This window comes from Zasmidium cellare (genome assembly GCF_010093935.1).
Source record: "Zasmidium cellare ATCC 36951 unplaced genomic scaffold M409scaffold_79, whole genome shotgun sequence".
Taxonomy (NCBI): Eukaryota; Fungi; Ascomycota; class Dothideomycetes; order Mycosphaerellales; family Mycosphaerellaceae; genus Zasmidium; species Zasmidium cellare.
This window is the reverse complement of record NW_022987023.1, coordinates 3,430-25,337: the sequence shown is the minus strand read 5'-3', so window position 1 is coordinate 25,337 and position 21,908 is coordinate 3,430. Positions and strand designations below refer to the sequence as shown.

Genomic DNA, 21,908 nt, shown 5'->3' with positions numbered 1-21,908 from the left:
TAAAGTAGTCTACTCTACACAATGGCACTCTTCTAAAGAAAGATGCTTCAGTGTCAGCTCACACTCTCGTAAGCCGTGCAAGATCGCAGACGCAGCCGTATCTCTCATGTTGTGCTCATAAGTTGCGACAGCGCTGCAATTGATTCCGCCAGCTGCAATGATGTCCACCATTGCCGCCGCATCCCGTATTGCTAAGTTCGACCCTAGCCCCCGTGCAGGCGTCACAGCATGCACGGCATCCCCCAGCAGCGTGACTCGACCCGACGTTTGCCACTCAAAGATATCAGGTGCGTCCGAAGTCACCTTTAATGCACGAGTGCTTCCACGTTCTTGCAGCTCCAGAACCGAAGTCACTCCAGAGTCCCAGTGCGAGGTAATCTTGAGACTGAGATCTGCCGCCTCTGCACTGCTAAGGCGGTCCCAAGCCTCTGCGGTCTCGCCAAAAGTCTCTGAGCGCGAGACAAGTACCCAGTAGATGTAGTCTTGCAGAGGTCCAGCGTCAGTAAAGCTTTGAGCTGATTGACTGAAGCGCACAGGATCGGTGACCAAAATGAGTGGTGTCTGCTGCGATTGAGAGTGCGGGTCTGTAAAGAGGCAGCTGCGGTCCACCATAACCGGCGATCGCCGCCTTAAGTCGTTGGTGAGCATTGTTCTTCCTGTGATGAAACGACCATCATTATCGAGAAGTCGTCGTGATGGGATCGTCTGTTGAGCTACTTTCGAGTGAACTCCATCTGCACCGACCAGTAAGATACCTGCCATTGACGTTCCATCTTCGAAAAAGGCCTGCACTCCGCTCGAGGTGACGGAGTAGCGTCGGAAAGTCTTCCCATAGAAGATGTTGTCGCTTAAACCGTCCGCCAAGAACTCTTTTAACAGCGCACGATCGACGGTGTAGGCACTCTCGTCGCCACCGGACCGAGCCAGTGGGAAGACAGCGTCCTGTAGCGCGCCAGTGATGGCATTGATCTTGTAACCTGAGGTAGACGATTCCGGGAAGAGCTCTTCCACGATTTTCAACTGACTTGGTGTAAGACACGTGGAAAGGCCTCTCCAGCCCATGGCCTGCAGTCGAAATCGAAAGCCCTGGGAGCGACTTCGGGCAGACACATCTTTCTCGGCGATTGAGAATCCGATGCCGAGTTTCTTAAGGCCCTGAGCCAGTGCCAGTCCTCCTATACCGGCACCTATAATCAAAACTTGATCGTGATCGGGATGTGCTACAGCCATGTCGATGTCGTGGCGAATGATAACAAGCAACCGGAGTCACTGATCTGTATATATATCCGTCGGTCAACGGGAGCTTACCTGTGACGACATGGCCGACGACGAGCTTTCAAGCTTTGGGATGAGGCACCGGTGCTGTGAAGCAGATAAGCCTGTGTCCCCGTAGAATATATGTATCTTACGTGCCTTGACGTCTTGTGCTTTCACATGTGTCTCCACGGTCACAGCCATGTTCGTAAAAGTGTTGATCTTCGGCTTTGGGACAGCGATTGTCTGGCTAGGCATCATTGCCTCCTGGCGTCTGTTCTTTGGCCCGCTGGCACATATCCCCGGACCCAGGCTGGCAGCTCTTACATTCCTTTACGAGATCTACTTCGAGGTCTTTCGAGACGGTACCTACATCTGGGAGATTGAACGGCTACACAAGATTTACGGTATGTCGCTCGGCCTGTCTTCGTGACTTGGGTTAATCGGGAGGCTATAGGTCCTGTAATACGAGTCAATCCGCGCGAAGTGCACATTGCGGACTACACCTTTGTCGATGAGATCTACTCGAGCAGTCATGCTCGCGACAAGGATATTTATCACGTTGATGGTCTTAATGCGCCTTCATCTTTGGCCGCCTCCAAGTCCCATTACGTGCATCGGCGACGACGCGAAGCACTGAATAATTTCTTCAGCAGAACAATGGTCAAAAAGCTTGAAGGTTTCGTTCAAAACAGACTCGATGGTCTAGACATGGTTATTGAACGGGCCCAAGTCACTCAGCAAGTAATTTGTCTGAGCGATTTGTATTTTGGGCTTAGCCAAGAGTAAGTCCCAGCATTTGCTTAAGAAGAACTCGCAATTGACCGGCCGTCAGCATAGTGAAACAGTACGGCTTTGGAAACCACTGCAATCTCGTGCGACACCCTAATGAGGCTGCGACTGCTCGTGAAAACATGGCAGTTTTCTTGGCTTACGGAAAATTGATGTTTTGGCTGGGCTGGGCTGTAGGCCCAATACTATGGCTCACGCCGAGTTCTATGTGGGTGGAAGTGAAAAGAGCAATCAAAACTTTTGCAGACTGGAGGAGTGTAGGTTGCGGCCGTCAGGTCGACCGGGAAATCAACACTGACGGCATTATAGGGACTTCGAGCTGATGTCGAGGCTATCGTTGCCGGCGTTGCACGTGACAAAGCGGCACACAAAACTGCCAACGACATGAGAACGATCTTCGACGAGTTGCGAAACAGCCCAACTCTTCCGGAAGTGGAACGAAGCGCCGCACGTCTGGAGCACGAGGCGATTCTTTTAGTCGCTGCTGGGAGCGAGTCCACCGCAAAGAGCATGAGCATTATTCATTATCATCTTCTGAGGAACGAGAGGGCCCTTCATCGCTTGCGGAAAGAGCTTGAGACGGTCGGCCCAGGTGCTTCCTGGACCGAACTAGAACGACTGCCTTTCCTGGCCGCGGTCGTTCAGGAGGGAAATCGGCTAAATTTTGGTCTGACGGGACGAAGCTGCCGCGTCTCGCATGAGAACCTGTGCTACCGCGGACTCATGATCCCCCCCGGCACCCCCGTAAGCACCATGTCTATCTTCGTCAATGCCAATGAGAAGCTTTATCCCGATCCATGGACATTTAATCCTGATCGCTGGCTTGAACCCGGAGCAGTGTCGCTTCGCAAGTTCACACTATCTTTTGGAAAAGGGTCACGCAGTTGTATTGGCATGCAGCTGGCACATATGGAGCTCTATCTGACCATCGCGAGGACGGTGCGATGGGAAATGGTGCTATACGAGACGGGGGATGACGACGTGAGACTGCATCGGGATTTCACAGTCTCGTTCCCAAAATCCGGCTCTCGAGGGGTTCGAGCAGTGGCTCGAAAGCGAACTGCGTAAGGGAAATCGGTTCTTACACAGTCGAGAGACAGTCCGAAGACTAGAATCACAACGAGGACCTCAACTCGACTTACCAACGTCCCTCTCATTCCGAGCACCGGGTGACACGTAACTAGTAGTTCGAGGTCGAAAATGAGTCTGGCCCTCGCAGATCGTTTCTTGCCTTCATTCCGGGCTGCGACTATTGCTGTCTGTTCTCCCGCAAAACATGAAGTTGCCGCTTAATGTCCAACCCTCAACCTCAAATTTTCCGCAAAGACCTTTGCTCCGCCGCAACTTTTCGAAAACGGTGCTGTTTGTCCATAACGTCTTTCCCGGCGTCCTGAGACGCACCCTGTGGCGAGACACTTTTTGCGCCGCATGCGAAAAGTACTGCGGAAAGGCTAGACAAAGCTCACTTTTTCGACGGCGTCAAGGGCAAGATATCTCCCGAGCTAGGAGATGTATCTTTAGGCTTTCATCCAAAGAGTACAACGGACGGTGCGGGTATTGGTTGACACTGTTGGTTGCGTTTGATTCTGCGATGTTGTCTCAGCCACCCAATTCCCACGATTGCTCCATTTTTTTGGTTACTAAAGGCTAGCTGTAGGGATTCTCAAGCTATGCCGAGACTATCGAGTGGAAAAGTCCTCGTTGTGATGCTGTCTCGTTCAAATCGTCGACATGAGCAAGCAGCGAAGTGGCGCACGCAAACGGATTTCGGAGAGATGTGGCGCAGGAGACTCTAGAAGATTCCATAAGCACGTGGCTTCGGCTCGCTGCCCTCAGAGAAGTTTCACCCCCGTCTTCACTCCTTCTCTAACTACCCACCCTGCAGGCCAGGAATGGACAGAGCAATTGCAGAAGGCGCTCCCGCCGGTGTGCCGAAATCTTATCGTGCTCTTGCAGATCACCGCGGTGTTCCCCACTCTACCCTGCATCACCGGTCGCGTGGCCGGCCCTCCATGCAAACGAAGGCCCAGAAGCAGCAATATCTCACGCCCGCAGAGGAGAAGGCGGTGGTCGAGTTCATTCTGCAGATGTCAGCGCTCGGACGCCCTATACGCATAAAGTACATACCATCCATCGCGTTCAGTGCCACCCGCCATAGGTCCGTATCTACAAGACCGTCCAAGCCGCCGGGGAAGAACTGGGCGAGGGCGTTGGAGAAGCGGCATCCAGAGCTGCGAGCAAGACGTGTGAAGGCCATAGATTGGGATCGACATGATAAAAACATATACGAGAAGACCTGTCAGTGGTTCGAAGTGATTCGAGATGTGTTACAACGTCCAGACGTCTTGGCAGAGAACGTCTACGACATGGATGAAACTGGCGTTATGCTGTCAATGCTTGGGTCTGTAAAGGTCCTCGTGGGCACAGATGATATGCGTGACTATAGAGGTGCCAGATTCAAACGGACACTCGTCACCGCCATTGAGTGCATTAGTGGCGACGGTAGGTATTTGAATCCCATGATAATTTGGCCAGCCACGACTCATAGGAGTAATTGGATTACATTTCCCACGCCTGGCTGGCATTATGCATGCTCAGAGTCAGGCTACACCGATTCGAAGATTAGTCTGGAATGGCTGAAGCGTGTATTCGATCCCGAAACCAAAGATCGAGCAGGCTCCCAGCCGCGCGTGCTGATCTGCGATGGATTCGGCAGTCATGAATCGCTTGAGATTCTGGAGTTTTGTTTCACTAATAACATCTGCTTGTGCCGACTACCCTCCCACACGTCGCACAAGCTACAGCCTTGTGATGTTGCTGTTTTCGCGCCTTTGAAGGCCGCATACCGCGACAATGTGGAGCGAATGGAGAGGGCAGGCATTGGCATGATCGGCAAGCAGCATTTCACCTGTCTGTATTATCCTGCGCGGACTAAAGCTTTCTCCAAGAGGAACATTCAGGCGGGATGGAGTAAAGCTGGACTATTTCCATACAATCCTGAGAGAGTCCTGAGAGACTTGCAACCGCCGACAGGGCCGCTAGATCGGTCAGATCCGCCAGGTCTGCCGCGAAACATAGGCGAACTAGAGAGGCGTGGCTCGATACAGGAGGCGATTCCGCGAACACCACTCACGCCAGTGTCGTTCGAGGCGCTGATGTCACTACAGAACATAATAGTAAAGGACGCTTGCAACCTCGATGAATCGAGTAAGCAAAACCTTGAAAGACATCTGAACAAACTCACCAAGGCTGCAGGCACGTTTCATGCAAAGAGCGCACTGCAACAGGATCAAATTTCATCACTGCTGAAGGCTAATAATGAGTCCAAAGTCCGGCGAGCTACCAACTCTTCCGTACTGGCAAAGGGGAAGGGGAAGGTAATGAGCTATGAAGATTTAGTAGCAGCACGAGCAGCGCGACGGGAGAAGGAGGCTGCGAAAGAGGCCGCGAAGGAGCGGAAGATGAATAAAAGCAAGCGCAAGAGTATTAACGATGTCCAAATCGCCGAAGCGCCATATTATGCAATTACAGAAGCGCGCAGGAATGAGACCGAAGCCGCACCAGTGATCTTGGGCACTGGAGCGCAGACTGACAAGAACATGTTTGAAGAAGCCATTTTTAGGGCTCCAGTAGCATCCATGTATTAGATACTGTACCACGATATGGCGGAGGGTGGAGGGCGTTCATGTTCTCATTATATCCCGGAGACTTTATCCAGGTGAAATGATTATGTATCATCTGGGAGTCGCATAAACCCGCTGTTTTTCGCTACAGACTGTACAGACAGAATGGTGTTGATATGTTGCCGGCCTTTGCACACAGTAGTATCAGTTGGTGCCAATAACTTCCTCGTCGCGTGCGTCGTCGGTCGCGGACAGTCCAAAGTTTCGCCGCAAGAATTGTGACATCTTCTCACTTGAAGACTTTATATCAGCACCTAAAGCTTTCTCTGTATCCGTCACGATTTCTTGGAATTCTTCCAACGCATTTGGAGAAAGCTTCAGTAAATCTTGAATCCTACTCGCTATTAGGTCGTCGCGTCAGAAGTGCAGCTTCATCCACTCACATTGCTTCTGTCACAACCCCTATGAATATGCTTGATGTATGCATCTGAAATTGGTTCACAACGGCGGGTAAATCCTTTCCATGTATTTCCAAGGCGTCCCACTGGTGGAAATCAGCGCGCCATGCCAGCTCAATTTCATTCTTCACATCTTGAGAGTAGTCCCCGAGGTGCTTGACAATTTTGACTATTCGCTTCGAGTAGTCCGAGCTTCCTAAGCGCAACAATCCAGAATATCGTTGAGCGGTATTACACAGGAGCATAGTGTTCCGAAGTTGATAGTCGAGGGCAGAACCCTCCAGGCCCGGCACCGCCTGGATCGTAAAGAGCAGGCCAGCGGCAGAAGCACACGCCGACTCAATCGAGTCTAATGCTGGCTTGTCTGCCATCGCTAATAGTTTGAGAGAGCCGAGCAAGATTCTGTACTTATCACGCTGATGTATCAGTGTTGATTCCGAATAGGAGGAGTAAAGATTTGAAGCCGCGCAAAGTTTTTCTTAGTAAACCACGTGATGCAGCTCAAGCGAGCCATAGCTGTGGCGCACCATATCACGTGATAAATCACATGATTAGTGTCTCGGCACGGGGTGCGTCTCGGCACGTAGAGAAGGACGTTACATGTTTTCTCTATTCCAATTCGCGCCGAGCTGCAGCAGCACACGATACGAAAACAGGTATACTATTATATAAGATGGCGTACAGTAGCTAAGTTGTATACATATGAGCGTCTTGTTGAGGTTCCGGGGCTAGAAGACCACCTGCGTATCTCAGTGAGGCGTCAAGCTGCTGGACCTCTGCAGGTGGGCTTTGACATAGCAAGGACAGTTGTTCGGTTCTTTCTCTATAGTATCGTACAGATTCGACCATTGCTTGGTACTCTTCGAGCGTCCTTCTAGAGAACGCGAGACACTCCATCGCGTTGCGATATTTACTAGTCGCCTCGACGTACAAAGCGTCCACCTTTTCGCCCAATGTGCGACAGACTTTTTCGTGCATGTCGACTAGCTCCAACAAGTCGTTACCATAGTGTCGCTCGTGCATGACGGTCGTGTCTTGGTCATTTGCGCTCGTAAAACCCTGCATGGTACAAAGCCTCTTCGACGGACGGGCAAAAGCGTCCTCATCTCCTTGGTGTTTGCGTTTAGACATTGGCGAGGTATGCTTATGGAATTTAATGTCCCGTAACGGCCGCGCAACTTGTCACCGCCATCAGCCGCATTATAGTGATGATTCCTAGCAAACGGGGGTAAATCTCCGCTTGTGTATCTTGTGCTCGACCCCGTCCAACTCTTTCTGAATGATAATTTTCTCGACTTGCAAGGGAAGGACATATTCGCCGATTCGTTGATTCGCTGACAACGTCCGGTCAATCGTGAGACCCCGTTTATGTACATATCACTGTGATACTATACACAGACCTTATGTTATGTATACGATAGAGTACACGGGCTACTGTACGTGAAAGCTTTACATGCAGCCTCACGGAGAAGCAGCAGTCCGACACGCAGCTTACGGTCGCGATTAGCGTACTATAGATCGGTTACTGTAAGAAAGAGCCAGCTAGATTGGACTCTGTTTGGCGCTGGCTGTCTCCGATTTTGCGAAGACTGGGGTGGGTGCCTGAACAGGGAGACCGGACCCACAATGGATCGATAGCAGGAAAAGTCCAAACTCAGAATAGAAGTGGGCGGCGCTACATGGACCTGACGACTTCATATCTTCACTGGGCAACAACATCCACGAGTCTTTCTCCTGCTACCCAACCTCCAACGGCCCCTCGACGACTTCCGCAGCAAGGAGGGTCCTGCAAGTTGAGCCATGATCGACAAAGTGTTCTTCGGACATGCCCGCGTGGAGGCTCACGATGGCAGATCCGTCGTTCGAATGGAGAATGACGGTGTCTTTCGAGGTGGCACCGTGGACGTGGAGACCGAGCGACTAGTGCCAGAAGATCTCGATTTTGAGAGCCAAATTCTATACGCCGACGGTGACATATACTGGCACATCTGAACACTACGAACGAGGCCAAGAAGCTCACCTGGCGGGAAAGACTCAGAACGAAGAGCCCACAGAGGTCACGCGGACTGAAGTTGATTGAGACAAAATGTGGAAGCCTTCACAGCCCTCTGAAAATACTTTTGCGACCTTCGGGCTTTCGTCCGGACTTCGATTTCGACTGTCGCCACATACCTTATGGATTGTGTCTCCCTGTAAGAGCATTGTGACGAGTAGCGAAACGAGGCTCACCAAGTCTAGGAAATACAAGCATATCATGATTGTATGATACGAAGATGGAACAGCCCCGCGCTCGATATGCGCGTGTTTGATTTTGTAGATAAGGAGACCGTCGACGCACTCCAAGGGCTCTGTCCTTTATGGTCAGCAAAGGACGCCAAAAAAACTGAAGACATGATGGAAGAGGACACAATCTTGGGACGATTGTCCGAGCAAAGCGAGAGAGCCGTGGTGGTTGATCATCTCCTGCGTCAACCGCGAATTCTATCGTTCCGGACGTTCCGAACCGATTGCCACCTACTTGAGATCTGCGCGCGCAACTTGATGAAGGCCCTGTTTCTTACCAAGACGAGAACCTTTTGTCTCAAGGATGCGCTTGAAGAAATCTACGTCGGGGATTGCTTCGAACGGAGCTATCTTGATATGTGGCTCTCGGCGATCCGATGTCTACCACGACCGCATTGCCTTAATGCGGTGTGGAAGGACTTCTTGTTGTACTTACGCTTGCAGGCTCATGCCTTCGGCTTTCGACGGCGGGCTGTGGGCCAGAGTCCAGCAGAATACTCATCCACCGAGCTGAACGAGAAAGGACAGGCTACGGAACTTTCGACCGACAGAAATGCAGCATCAAAAGATGAGCGCAGGCCTTTGACAAGTGTCGAAACCTTCTATCAGAACCAGAAATTCTTTACAACTGGCTCTTTAGCTCGAAGCATGCACTGTGACAGGGCCAATATCGTCAGGAAGAAATTCGCCACGCCTTTGGCAGTCCTGTACGACCTCGTGGACTGTTTTGGCCTGGTGCCAGGCGTTGTTTCTCGCTGGAATACTGAGACACCAAGACAACACATTGCTCCCGAACATGTGACTGAGCCTACGCAAATCCACCCTCAACCAAAGTTAGACGGAGTGCGAGAAGCTCTTGCACCATCGTTTTGTTACATCAGGTCCAGCTACACGCCATCCTCACCAAGTAGAGAGATGGCATACCACGATACTGATGCATTTCATGATGGTTGAGCCGAGCATCTGGCGGAGGGCGCTTGGTCTCCTTCGCCAGATTTCAAGACCCAAGAGCCCGGAATAGAAAGCGATGGCGGCGACCAGGACTTTCGCATGGTAACCGAGGACATTCCAGGTCGAAGAAGTACCCCCTAAGTCTCTCCAAGAGACGAACACAGTACCGACAGGTCGACGTCAGCTGGGCCGAATTATAATCAACGGCAGACACTTACATTCAACGCAGCTGAATTGGGACGTGTACTTCCGGCGAATGACTCCAGTTCCGCGGAGCTCGCAAAGCACCGACAGTGCTGGGACTCGCACATTCACACTATTATCGTGGAATAGGAAACGGATATACCGAGCGCAGAAAGCGCGCAAGACGTTAGCTGATGGCTACAAAGGTCAATCCCAGTGTTGTACCATCGTTTAGAAGTCGTTAGTGCTGCTTGACTGTGTGGCACAAGTCAGCGAGACGTATGCAACACAAAGTTTAGCAAATAAAGCATTTGATCCAGACTACTTGCCTCCTCGAAGCCACAGAGCATGACGCCGAGCCCATAGACGTTGTGGGGCGACTATAAATGGTTCTGTGAGAATCGATCGAAGTAGAAGTACTGTGGAAATGTTCAAATCGATCATTTCTTCCGGTGAACATGCTTCGTCAATCTGTTCTTTCGCGTGGCCATAAGATACTAAAGAGTCAAGTCGTCGTCTACCGACAACGATTAGACCTTCTCTCGTGTTCTGTAGTGCCTCTTCATTCATTGTCGCTTTCTCTAACCATTCCGTGATTTTACAAATCATGACGGCGGCCCTGAAACGTTCGAGACCACGGTACTCGAGTACGGATAGCACGACATCAGGACTCTTATCATGGCACGAAGTACCTGTATGGCAGCAAGACAACGAGTATATCGTATCTGGTTACAGGTTAGTCAAGTTCGCTCGATCCACATGGCGCAGCTATTTACCGTGCCTGCAGGCCAACGTCTGGCTCAGTGCGGATGTCCATCGCCAGCCTAGCTTCTTGGAACAACCAGACTGTCAACTCTTATTCTCATCTCATAGGTGCCGCAATCTTTGCAGTCCTTCCATTTTATTATTATGCATTTATCTTTGTTGAGGAAAACAATGCACTAGCCATGGATCTGGTAGTAATGTGCGTCTACTGTTACGGCGTGACGACTTGTTTCATCTTTTCAGCAATGTAAGTCGGCTCCGTTTGCCTAGAGGAGAGTCTGACCTTACTTTTAGGTTTCATACCTTGTGGAACCACAGCGACCGTTATGCGCGGCTCTACAACAAGCTTGACTATCTCGGAGTCCTTGTCTTGATGTGGGGAGCAGGTATCCCGACTATCTTCTATGGTTTTCTATGCGACAACGCTCTGAGAAGCATGTACTGCATGGTGGTTCGTTACATGTCCCTGTCTCGGCCTCGGAAATTAACACGCGAACAGACAACAAGCACCGCTATGTTTTGCACATACCTCACGCTCTCCCCCCAATTCGCGTCGCCACGCTTTCGACGCTGGCGTGCGTGCTTCTTCGCAGGATATGGCTTGAGTTCCATGATGTTTGTTATGCATGGCCTCCTTCTATATGGATGGGAGATACAGAAAACCCGTATGTCACTAAGCTTCGCAGGCTGGGTGGCTGTGTTCAATCTCATCGGCGCGGCTATATATGCGACAAGGGTTAGTAAAGGGGAACCCTCATCCAAGGTGGTACCGCTGAGGCCTTTAGATCCCTGAACGATGGTGTGCTTATTCATTTGATATAATTGGCGCAAGTCACCAGATCTTCCACATGACGGTGATTGTTGCGGCTTGGATTCATTTTCGAGGGATTGTCGAAGCTTTCTCTGCGGTACGTGCCACACCGTCTACCTGCCACAACTAGCTTTTAAGATTTGTTTTACGTGAATAAACGATAAGGAAGTCAGAAACAGAAAGAGAGGGAGAAGCAGATGCAGTGTTGACGACCGCGAGCGTATCTGCAGGGGGGAAAGTAGACCACTTGATTGAAAGAAGTCCATCCACATCTTGTATTTTCCTGCCTATACCCGACAGCTTGTGCGCCGTATCATGAGAACTTTCCATCGTAATAGAGTCTTGGAGCCGACGTCTCGTGATTTCGTGTGACTCTCAAGCTGGACGAACACTCCCATTCGGGAATTAACTATAGTAATTGGATCTTGTCCCATAAATGCAGTCTTTAGGGGTTCTAGAACAGGCTTGGCGGAGAAGTTTGCGGTAGACTTAATTTTACGCCATGTAGAAACTATATATGATGCTGAAATTTGGGATCACTCTAGAGTATTTGGAATGAGATACCGGGATAGCTACTCACTGTCTAGAGACAGCTGTGCCGTCAAGTATGCGTAATGCGCTGGACCGTGCAGTGACTGTGGTGTAATTATGACGGTCGGTGCACAAGTGATAAAGGGTTGCTCACGACTCACCTGTGCCTATAAAGACCCTCATCTGCCTTGAATGGCTCACTCATCTTTCGCATTCTCTGTTCCCTCAACGAGCCATCCTTTCGCGTCGTGTCCATGTTCCGCGTTCAGAATTCCTTCGCCGGCGATGGCGAAAACACAATGGAGCCGAGTGCGAATTTCGCTGCTGCCAGGAATCGCTTCTCGTACGAGAACGATCGGCAACGTACGTGAGCCATATGCAGCAGTCACAGACGATATCAAAATGTTCACCATCAGAATAGGCCAACGTACAGGTGTCAGTCAGGAGCTGAGTGTAGTGCAAAGCCGAAAAGCTCGGCGAGCCATGGCACGCCTGCGGTCTACTTCTCGAACATCTGATGATTGGGACTACGACATCCCGTTTCCTAACCTTGGGTCCAGGAAAGACTCATCCGACAGTCAAGCACTGCTGGAAGCTACGAGGTCGCCCATAATCATCGAAGAAGAAACGGAGTGGGAAGAAGACCCAATCGACTGTCGAGGCGCATTTCTTCTAGTGGCGTGCATTAGCTGCCCGAGGATGGTGTTCATCCAATACAAGAGTGACAAGCTCGTCGAGATACACTCCGGTATCGATATTACCAACCAGCTCATAATGATCTCGTGCCGGAGATGTGAGATGGATCCGGAAACGAAGGGACCCAGATCTGGCACATTACAGGAGTGTTGGAAGGGATACACAACGTCAATCCACGTCAACCATTTCTCTAGCTCCCCACTACTCAGCGCCGCCCGAGTGGCAGCCGGACAAGACGTGCCATTTGCGCAAGTCAATGACAGGGTTTTGTTTGTGTCCAAAGATGCAATTAGGGACTTGGGGACAGGACAAGGCAGAATGAGAGGTCTAGATCTTGCAAAGGTGGGGACAAACGATGCATGTCAGGTGGTCATGTCGTTCGCGCCAGTGGACTTCTTGTGATAAAGTCCACGGTGATCTTTCGTAGACCCACCATGCTATTTCTGCCGAGGATGTATGAGCCTGTGAATCTGCCATTGAGTTCAAGCGAGCACGTCCGTAGAACAAAACTTGCACTTTACTCAAAACACCCCGACAATTTCGAAGCATCCGGGCCTTAGACCAGTCCCTTGTCCTAAGCAAGCCCATCATAGTGTTGTGGCCAAGGAAAACGAGTTCTCCACGCTCGGTCCGACGCATTCATTTCGTGCCGATAACAAAGCCCACCAACCCTGATTCGAGACGCGGTGACCCCTTAGCCTGTTGGATACACATAGGCCTTGGAAATTCCTGCAGAATCCGACGTGTATCACCAAATATTGCGCTCTCAGTCGCAATGACGCTGATATCGGACGTGAAGCAGGATGAGACGTCTTCGCCAGCTACAGTTCACTTTGAGGTGACTCTGCCACATCGTCAATGGCGTCCTCCAACACCGTATCCGAAGAACGTCGGCTCAGAGATCGGTCATCTCGGTACTACTCAGACCGACGATAGGCCTTCTGGGGCGCGTGGACTCGATATGCAGGACGAAACGACCGATGAAGATGTACAGAATGGCGGACAGGAACGTGGTTAGGGTGCCGATGTTAGGAGGACAAAGAAGAGCTGAAATTTGGGTGAAGATTTTTGTGATTGATATTGTTTCGAGAACGGATCATTCAACATCAGTATGTTGTTAGATAGTGCAGTACAATAACGCTTCTACAAGTTTAATGTTTCGTACTCGCGCACCCACGCTCGTCACGTAGGCTAAGCAAGAGACAATCCTAACGTCAAGAGAGGACCCTTGGCCTTCTGTGAACATCTCTTTGGACACCATTGGGCTCCGATGTCAGCCTTGGAGGTGCTTCCAGTGTACTTCGGTCGTTCTGTAGGACTATACATTTAATCACTGCCCTTGGATCAGTTTGAGAAACTCATCTCAGTCTCGACCAGGCTCACCGCCGACAGAAGCGCAGCATATTCCCACATTCAGCTCAATGAAGGACCATATGTTGATCGGAGCGGCATCTCTAATACGTTCGCTGGACTCTGTGTAGATCTTGATCGAATATAAACGCACGCAGCTCGCTATCGTAGAGAGTCCGCCTGCGAGGAATGCACAAGCAAGGCCGAGCTTTTGGGCACGCGGCCGCTGTATATTCCAGATGGTGCGTGCAGGTTGCGCAAGCATGATGAGATCGGTAACGATAGTGAATATGCCGGTTGCTGTGACTCGGGTAAGCAAGCGATCGTCTAGAAACACGACTGACGGACTAACAATAAAGAAAAGCGGTGATATCGATACAATGTCCGACGACTTCTGGTCGCCAGTACTTTTCGATTGGCCTACATTGTAGAGATGTGACCACGACTGTGCACATGAAATGTATCACTAGGAGCGATGCCATTGCAGTGGTGCTGTAGTACAGGGCACCTCGGGACTCACGACCTGGTCTCTGATCAATTTCGTTCACTCAAGTGAATCACGCCACGACATACTGAGTCTGAAATACTGCAACAAGATGGAGAGCTTGATCAAAAATTGCGTCAGAAAGTAGAAGCCTTCGATGGCGTAGAGAGACTGTGAGGACAGTCAGACCGTGATCACTCCTTGACGTAGGCTACACCCACGCCCGTCTTCAGTCCACTTGCGCTTCAAGAGGACGCCGTCATGTTGACCATCAACCTCAGTCCTCTGCCGTTTAGTTGGACTTGCGCTCCGACCCCTGCCTTGTCCAGTCGTGAAAGCTCGGCATTCCGAAGGCGTAAAAAATCTGGTTCCTTTCCTGCCGTCGAATTGACAGACTGATAGTCGGCGTGGTTGACCTGCTTGGAGGAATGTATGTAACTTCGGAAATATGTCCCACGCAAAGCGTGCGAACATGTACTGGCACTCTGTGCGCTGGTTCTGAAAAATCCTCGCGGGGTGGCGCAGCTTCTCTGCAACTTCTCTTTGTACATTTGTCCTCGGCTCTCCGTCGTTCGTCCCTGCGATATTGTCACCTGGCAGGGAAAACGGGTCGATCACGTCCACACATCGCCGTTCATCCTCGATCTTGGACTGGAGCACTCTACCTACCGCTTGCAAAACGGACTCCTTGAGCGGAGGAAAGCGTCGAAACATGTCGTACAGCTCTTCGAATCGTATGCTCCGGTGCTCGTAGATGCGACGCATCACTTCCTCGCCCAACAGGCGATGCAATTTGGGCAGATTCCTCACTAGGTTCGACTCTGGGAAGAAAGCGAGGGTCGGGAAGATGCCCACATCGAAAGCCTTTGTGACCGCTCCGATATGGACTTGGTCATCCTCAAAATAGCGGATGAGGTGTAGCATGATCTCATCCTGCAATTCGACCAAATGATCGAACTGGAATCTGAGCCACATGTCCACCATGATGTGTCCGACGTTCGTCTGTTGTGTTGGATGTAAGTCGGTCTGTGATCGGAAGAGACGGACATTATCGTCGGGCAATCGACCTGTCCTCCGCCACTCATGTAGACTGTGCCTACGACCCGTCAGCCGACGTCCCTGACAAGAGCGAATGACCCTACTGGGCTAGTGTCACGAACAAAGATTTGGTGGTACTGTCGATGGCTTCTGCAGCGGCCGTAGTCATTAGTATGGAGCTGACGATGTCGCGACTGCGTATATGGTAACTGCTCTTGGAGCTCGGAGAGAGAAGCAGACAGGCGAAACGAAGATGCGTTATACGTGGTCTGCGATGTTCTAGTGTGGTCTAAACTGCAGTGCTTGCCCGCTCAGATATAGCGATCGCAGACTGCTTGAGTCATCTGCAAGCTGACGCAGCTGCAAGTGGTTCGGCTCAAAGTGATCGTTCGCATGCGGCAGAGGAATTGTCATGATATGGTGGATATTGAATCAACGTGTCGAACAACTCTGCGAACCGCGACTCATCATTGGCGCCTCCCGTCGTCATCGTCGCCTCCCCAATAAGACTGATCGGCTTCGTATTGTTAGCTCCATGTGTACAGTCGGATGCGGTTTGCCGGGTAGACAACTTTCGCTCATCCATCACAGTGCTCACGAAAGCCGTCGGAACACAATGCAGCAGGTCCATTGCTTCTCTGTTTTTGGTAAGTCGTTGGCAACTGTGCAAGGTTTCGCAGGCGTACACAGGCTGCACTTGCGTTGGATCAATATCCTGCCAACGCGTCTCGTGCTCAAAGATAGAAGGCAAGATCTTGGAGCACGAGCGCCCAGTCCGCCTCATTGTATCGGGGGTATCTTTTGGACATGTACAATGGGAGGTTCATCTCTGTCGCAAAAGCTGAGATTGGATCTGGTAGAGAGATGTGTGTCGGAGACGGAGCGAATTATAAAGAGCCCTAGCACTTCTTTTACTTTCCGCCTAGTTCATCGTTCTATTGCGTTGCTGGTCGCTCTACTCTGCAACACCTACGTGACGGCTGCGGGATCCACTTGCACTGACATCCATTGTATCTGTCTTGTCCTCTACCGCGCTCAGTGGCGCTCCATCTTCCTTCTCCGATTGCGGAGACTCTTCATCACTAGGGTAAGACGGTGGCGAGTCTTTGGCGCTGCCGTTTACGATGTCATAATCTTCCGTGATAGCGTCCGCGCCCTGCACGTACTCTACCATGTTCAAGTCGACGCTATGCATGGGGAAGGGAAGCTTGCAGAAGGTCCGTCCGCCACGTTTCTGGCAATCCTGTCGCTGACAAATATGCCCATTGCGACAGCTAAGAGAGCGACACGCCTGACGACGTGGACACGGTGCGTGGTGGGCTACTTCTTGCAGACAATTCTTGATGCCCTCATTGATGGGCGAATGATCGTACTGCTAGTGAGTTAGCTACATGTTTGGGAGTTCACAAGTTGCTGCACATTCAAGGTCCCCTACCGGCAGACAGCTGGAAATGCAAAGTGTGACCTACCTGACAAGCTACGCCATTCGAACAGTATCCGTTGAGGTGGTGGGAGTTGCAAAGCTTCTGCCTTGCAATTCTGGCCCTGAACTGGGCTCGGTCTTCTGCACTAGTTGGTGGAGTATAGTGGTCGAGTCGTTCCTGACGAGCATTGACCGGTATCTTGTTTGCCGGTGCGCTGCCTTCTCGTGGCAGCACTGTAAAGTCAGGGATTATGTTGGCGAACGTACTGCTGCCAGTCATAAATCCATTGTCCGATTTGGCTAGTAATGTCATCTGGAATGGATCGGTCTTCGTCAGGGTTGGCCAGTCCGTACCATCGGTCACACTCGACTGCGACTTCCCCTTCATAGATTCTTTGACGTGAGCAAATTTGCAGCCTTTGCCGTAGAACGTGCAGGGTTCTAGTAGTTTCAGGTTAGCGAACGGTTCCTTCACCTCGAACTCTGGCGCTCCGCAGTAATTAAACTCACCTGCATCAATTGATGCAGCACTGGCGTGGCGGGGTGCTGCTGGGAGAGGTGAGGTAACAGGCTTCGACGGGGTCGGGGGTCGCGGCATGTCCATGGTGCCGCCTGAGTAGGACGGAGATGGGAGAGCAGTGGCTCTAAAGATGCCGGGAAACTCTTCTGTGCGAAGACCTAGCTTGGCGTATTCCTTGTGGAAGGCATAGTTGCGCACCAGCGTAATGCGGTCGCGCTGACTTGTGTATGAGGTCAGCTCCGATAGGTAGCCTACATCATGGCAGGCTGCAAAGTAGATGTGTCGACACTGAGTGTTTTCGACGAATTGGCGGAAAAGACCCCTTATCTTGAAGTCGGCATTTTCCTTGAGTTCTCCAGCATCTACGAAGTCGAAGAGACCACTTGATCTGTGAACACATTAGAAGCTGGCCAACCACAAACAAAACAACGGCTTGGCTTTGATCATGTGCTCAGCCAAGAAAGAAGGATCAATTCAGTGACTTACCGGTTGAAGTTGGCGACAAATGGCGCCAGAGAGCGTTTCTCGGGTCCAACTAAACCAACCTTCGAGACAGCTTTCGAGAGGCCAGCGACGTTGGCGTAGATACGGACCATGACATTGCAAACCTGGGCGGTTCCGCAGGCTTCTCTGGACAGCATCATTGAGCAGCTGGGCAGCCCTTGAGCCGCCCTCGGCCTTGCTTTCGAGCAAGTCATCGTCAAACACATATCCGTCGCCATCGACAAGGACTAGCACCTGCTATAGCGTCAGCTCTGCCAGCATCTGTCAAGAAACTTTGTGGTCGAGATATGGGCGCTGGAAGCTTAAGGCGTTGCAAACACCGCAAAGAGCACAACCTCCCACCCCCAATCCTCTTCAAAACAGAAAACCTTCGACTTACAAACGGATTCCTCTCCCCACCCTTCGCCAAAGACTTATACCTCTCCCTCCAGTCCCTCGCCTCCTCGAAGTCACTCTTCAAATGCTTGAAGTCTTCTATAAGAGCCGCATACTTGTTCAGAATATCGGCATGGTTCCGGTGGTACTCGTTGTCCTTGATGCGGAACTGTGCCAGCTGATCTGCAGCTTGGGTGAGTTCCTTGTCGGAGAGCATCCTTGGAAGTTAGACGCGTTTGTTAGGTGAAGAGGATCTTGGGTAGTGTTTATGCCAGCATGTCTCAGGTAGCGCTCTTGGGGGCTCTCTGGAACCAGGGTACTCCGTGCGGCAGGTTTTACCGCAATTCTCAAAAACGGAACATGCAGGGGTGTTGAAGCTTACTTCGGGGACCAAGCGAGCGCGTCCTCTGGCCTCACTAAACGTGACGGCTTTGTTGACTTTAGTGGAAATTGTCGTGATCAGACAAGATAAGTACTAGCACACAGAATGCCTTACGTGTCGGCGTTGCAGTCGAGTATGCAACTGCTAGAGTTAAGCACCAGTAGGAGTCTGGCATCTAATTGCAGCACTTCGAACTCTAGATCGGAATAGATAAGTCTCTGTATTCGAGAAGCTGTCTCGACCAGTCTGGCGTAATGGGAAATGGATGCGAAGGTGATAGTGCCTAAGCGAGGGATAGATGTCTTTCCGTGATGCAAGATGGGGATAAAGGTGAGTGTCGATAAAAGGCAGTCATGTTGTTGTAGCTGCACACCGAGTGCGTTATTTGTCCTCCACTCTCAGACACCGAGAGTCTCCACTCGCGTGGTATATCTGCCTCCTCGTACCATGCAGAGATGTGAACACGTCCTTTGTAGATGACAAAAAGTGAGGTCGCATAGCCAGCAGCACAGATGCTCTGGATGACGGTAACCCACTCGCGGTTGCCCAGCTGGACCGTCGCTCTGATCCAGTGACCACTTTCATGGACCCAATAATACCCATCTGGCGAATATATAAGGACGGAAAGTAGTCTTAGCTAGAAAAAACAACAACAAGAAGACCTCTCACTCTTCTAACCGCCACTACTAACTATTCTCTCTACCTACTACTTCTCTCTACCACTTCCACCTTCCGCTACAGCACTCATAGCTTTTTATACGTTCCATGGTATCGGCGAGTATTGTATGTTTTGGCCGCATGTCGAGGGCTTCGAAATTGGCGCTAGCGGTAGGCAGAGAGCGCAAGAATGATTCTGCCTTCTTGATTAGATGACAGCGCGTTATGTTGTGGAGACATTGTGTACTGAATGGAAAGGCTCTTTGGTGTGTTCCACTCAGTGCCCAAGTTAGTAAAGATAGGTTAAGATACTTAGCTTTCGAACTAGGGCCAAATTATGACTTTCCAAAAGCTGCTCGGATGACCTAATGCAGGTCTATAAGCTCTTCCTTGCCTCCATGTTGAATCGTGCAAAAACTCTGTCTGTGGCTGTGGATGGCTTCCCTCCGTGATGAGACACCAGTTCGCAGAGCGCATCGGTCTGTTCAATGCGTACTAGAGTGTTTTCGTACACATATTGTAGAAGCGCAATAATATTTGGAGGACGCACTCCAAAATTTGTAGAGTGCGTGAAGTGATCGAATATCGTATTGATCAGCTAGAACGTAGAGCTGCACGTGCGAAATCAAGACTTCACCTAGCCCTCCATCGCAACTGTAGTCTATCCGCCGTGCCGTCGTCGTTTGTGGTGCTGGAAACGAAAGATGCTAAAGCTCTTGTTTAGGACGCGGAACAGCCCGCCTAGACAGCAATATCAGTGTGGTGTGGTGCGGCCCGCTTTCCGCCTAGACAGCTGAGTTGTATCACTCGATGCAGATCACTTCTTCGCAGGATACAAATTATGATTTTTGGCGTCCTTCACATCATCATTCTGCCTTTCTGCACTGCTTGGAAGGTTCTCATTCTTGGACGCTTACTGTCGTTACTAAACGCATTGTCGGAACGAACTTTGTTGCACATAGCTCGGATTTACTAGATTCACACGTTCTCAGCCCCGATACGTGTGCTAGCCTTTCATTTCGCACCTCATTACTTTTTCCTAATGCGGGATCCGCCGCCTGTTTGTGTCTATAAAGTAAGACTGCGAGCATAGAAACATTTAGGCAGGTAGAAGGATCCTTTACTAATTGCTTTTGCTAGGACACATCTATAAGAACCCCTGAAGTCTAATTGCGACAAAGACACTATATTGGTTGTGAGTTCTCTGTGGAGCAAGTCCACCTATACCAATGCTGCCCCAGCTACTGTTCCTCTTAGGTTTACACGATAGCCTTACTTGCAACATAGGAGGACGCACTTCGTAAAAACCTCACAACTAGGAGTAGCATGTATAACCACCACCATGACGCATGTCTAGAACGATAAGCATAACATTACTGTCTAGGCAGACTAATGTCCATCTTATTAATAGCAGGGGTTCGTAACGTTTGTGCCCAACCCTGTACCGGCATTGCTCTCACCCGATATGAGAAATTTCTGGATCATCGGTTCCACAATGACGCTTCCGACCTCGATCTTGACCGATTTGAACGCCAGTGTTGGGATGCCATTGACCACATCCACTCCCTCGGCCTCGCTCACGACGATCTCAACCCCTCTAATATCGCACTCGACAGTCGCGACGATCGTGCAAGGAGTTCGGAGGACTGCTTCTGTCAGCTGGGACACCTGGATAGATAGAAGACGACTTTGATGTTTCCAGAAAAGAGCACGATATTTTGGCACTGGATAAAATCATAGCTTGGATGAAGGTGGAGAAGGATAAGTCGTCGATCCTATTTACGAGGACGAGATGAAGGAGTTCGCTGCTCAATGTATGCCGGGGCTAGCCATAGATCTACTCTGCACTAGACTGTCTGGACTAAGTCAATACATGCGTGCCACTGGCGCTTGCCACGGTGTCATCTTAGTATGTAGGACCTCCCGCGGGCCACGCATCACTACTACTTAGGGCATTCCCCAAGCCGTCATCTTCGAAGCTACGGGATGCTACGACAACCCGATCTGACGTGTGCGTACTTGGCTTTTGAGTTAAGATCGAACAGTATGCAGACAGCCCTGCTCCCTCGATTTCTTGCAGTCCTTCTTCAGCCTCGCCAGCAGCCGTGCACTTCCTTTTCTTTGCTTGCCGCTTACTCACTTTGTGAGGAGCTTTTCTTGCAGCTCTCTCCTTCTTCTCAGCATCCTTACGATCTCGTATCTTTACTGCTTCGACAAACGATAGCCTCGCAACACGCAACCCACCCTGCCCGAAATGGACAGGCCTTGGATGCCGCATCATCGCCCGCCGAAACAACTGGTGGATGTCCAATCCAAGTCTGGCCTGTCGAATGCTGCGGTGCGACACCTATCGGGCGTACGAAAACCCGGGTCGTGGGTGTCGGTGTTCTGCACCTGGGAGGCAAAAATAACTCGCCGCGCAAGCTTACTCCGCCCGCCGAGGAGCAACAGAAACATACATTGTCGCTGTGGATCTCGAACAATTCAGAATCACCAACCGACATCATTTGAGACGAACGCTCGATGGCTACAGCGTCGCACGTACGAACGACCTACCGAACCCCCAGTAGTATGGTTATACTCAAGGTCGACTTCGCGGGATCCTAAAAGAATACCTCATCGCAAACGATATCCCTAGAGAGGCGGTTTTGGTCTAGGTATGCCAGCATACTGGTACATCTAGGTGTATTGCACGTTCCAGGGGCATTAGCAAGAGAGGCGGGCAGACCAGACCAAGATTCGATTCGAAGGTGGATTAAAATGGAAGTGTATTCATGCACTAGTATCCGGGATACAGGAGCAGTGCAGCGTCTGATACGAGATGTGTA

General features: G+C 50.8%; 9 protein-coding genes across 9 annotated transcripts; 5 read left to right on the top strand and 4 right to left on the bottom strand.

The window, feature by feature from the left end:
* Positions 1 to 9: 9 nt before the first annotated feature.
* M409DRAFT_71589 (uncharacterized protein) lies at positions 10 to 1,230 on the bottom strand (the record flags this gene model as incomplete). The annotated part of the gene is made up of 1 exon (XM_033819238.1): positions 10 to 1,230. The coding sequence occupies one exon, from the start codon at positions 1,228 to 1,230 to the stop codon at positions 10 to 12; it is 1,221 nt and encodes a 406-aa protein (XP_033659436.1).
* A 226-nt stretch (positions 1,231 to 1,456) lies between these two features.
* Positions 1,457 to 3,114, top strand: M409DRAFT_38183 (uncharacterized protein; the record flags this gene model as incomplete). The annotated part of the gene is made up of 4 exons (XM_033810880.1): positions 1,457 to 1,661; positions 1,712 to 2,039; positions 2,090 to 2,316; positions 2,408 to 3,114. The coding sequence occupies 4 exons, from the start codon at positions 1,457 to 1,459 to the stop codon at positions 3,112 to 3,114; spliced, it is 1,467 nt and encodes a 488-aa protein (XP_033659435.1).
* Positions 3,115 to 5,873: 2,759 nt separating this feature from the next.
* M409DRAFT_61557 (uncharacterized protein) lies at positions 5,874 to 7,258 on the bottom strand (the record flags this gene model as incomplete). Its single annotated transcript, XM_033814798.1, has 3 exons — positions 5,874 to 6,063; positions 6,113 to 6,529; positions 6,828 to 7,258. 3 exons carry the CDS (start codon positions 7,256 to 7,258, stop codon positions 5,874 to 5,876), a joined length of 1,038 nt encoding a protein of 345 aa, XP_033659434.1.
* A 1,164-nt stretch (positions 7,259 to 8,422) lies between these two features.
* On the top strand, positions 8,423 to 9,364 carry M409DRAFT_61556 (uncharacterized protein; the record flags this gene model as incomplete). Its single annotated transcript, XM_033814797.1, has 1 exon — positions 8,423 to 9,364. One exon carries the CDS (start codon positions 8,423 to 8,425, stop codon positions 9,362 to 9,364), a length of 942 nt encoding a protein of 313 aa, XP_033659433.1.
* A 787-nt stretch (positions 9,365 to 10,151) lies between these two features.
* On the top strand, positions 10,152 to 11,250 carry M409DRAFT_71587 (uncharacterized protein; the record flags this gene model as incomplete). The annotated part of the gene is made up of 5 exons (XM_033819237.1): positions 10,152 to 10,279; positions 10,332 to 10,556; positions 10,604 to 10,760; positions 10,809 to 11,045; positions 11,095 to 11,250. 5 exons carry the CDS (start codon positions 10,152 to 10,154, stop codon positions 11,248 to 11,250), a joined length of 903 nt encoding a protein of 300 aa, XP_033659432.1.
* A 655-nt stretch (positions 11,251 to 11,905) lies between these two features.
* On the top strand, positions 11,906 to 12,749 carry M409DRAFT_61554 (uncharacterized protein; the record flags this gene model as incomplete). Its single annotated transcript, XM_033814796.1, has 2 exons — positions 11,906 to 12,014; positions 12,085 to 12,749. The coding sequence occupies 2 exons, from the start codon at positions 11,906 to 11,908 to the stop codon at positions 12,747 to 12,749; spliced, it is 774 nt and encodes a 257-aa protein (XP_033659431.1).
* A 961-nt stretch (positions 12,750 to 13,710) lies between these two features.
* On the bottom strand, positions 13,711 to 15,388 carry M409DRAFT_61553 (uncharacterized protein; the record flags this gene model as incomplete). Its single annotated transcript, XM_033814795.1, has 5 exons — positions 13,711 to 13,997; positions 14,050 to 14,220; positions 14,271 to 14,333; positions 14,403 to 15,277; positions 15,324 to 15,388. 5 exons carry the CDS (start codon positions 15,386 to 15,388, stop codon positions 13,711 to 13,713), a joined length of 1,461 nt encoding a protein of 486 aa, XP_033659430.1.
* A 786-nt stretch (positions 15,389 to 16,174) lies between these two features.
* M409DRAFT_61552 (uncharacterized protein) lies at positions 16,175 to 18,258 on the bottom strand (the record flags this gene model as incomplete). The annotated part of the gene is made up of 6 exons (XM_033814794.1): positions 16,175 to 16,591; positions 16,689 to 17,083; positions 17,153 to 17,550; positions 17,649 to 17,697; positions 17,771 to 17,900; positions 18,046 to 18,258. 6 exons carry the CDS (start codon positions 18,256 to 18,258, stop codon positions 16,175 to 16,177), a joined length of 1,602 nt encoding a protein of 533 aa, XP_033659429.1.
* A 2,614-nt stretch (positions 18,259 to 20,872) lies between these two features.
* On the top strand, positions 20,873 to 21,591 carry M409DRAFT_61551 (uncharacterized protein; the record flags this gene model as incomplete). The annotated part of the gene is made up of 2 exons (XM_033814793.1): positions 20,873 to 20,989; positions 21,262 to 21,591. 2 exons carry the CDS (start codon positions 20,873 to 20,875, stop codon positions 21,589 to 21,591), a joined length of 447 nt encoding a protein of 148 aa, XP_033659428.1.
* Between the last annotated feature and the right edge of the window lie 317 nt (positions 21,592 to 21,908).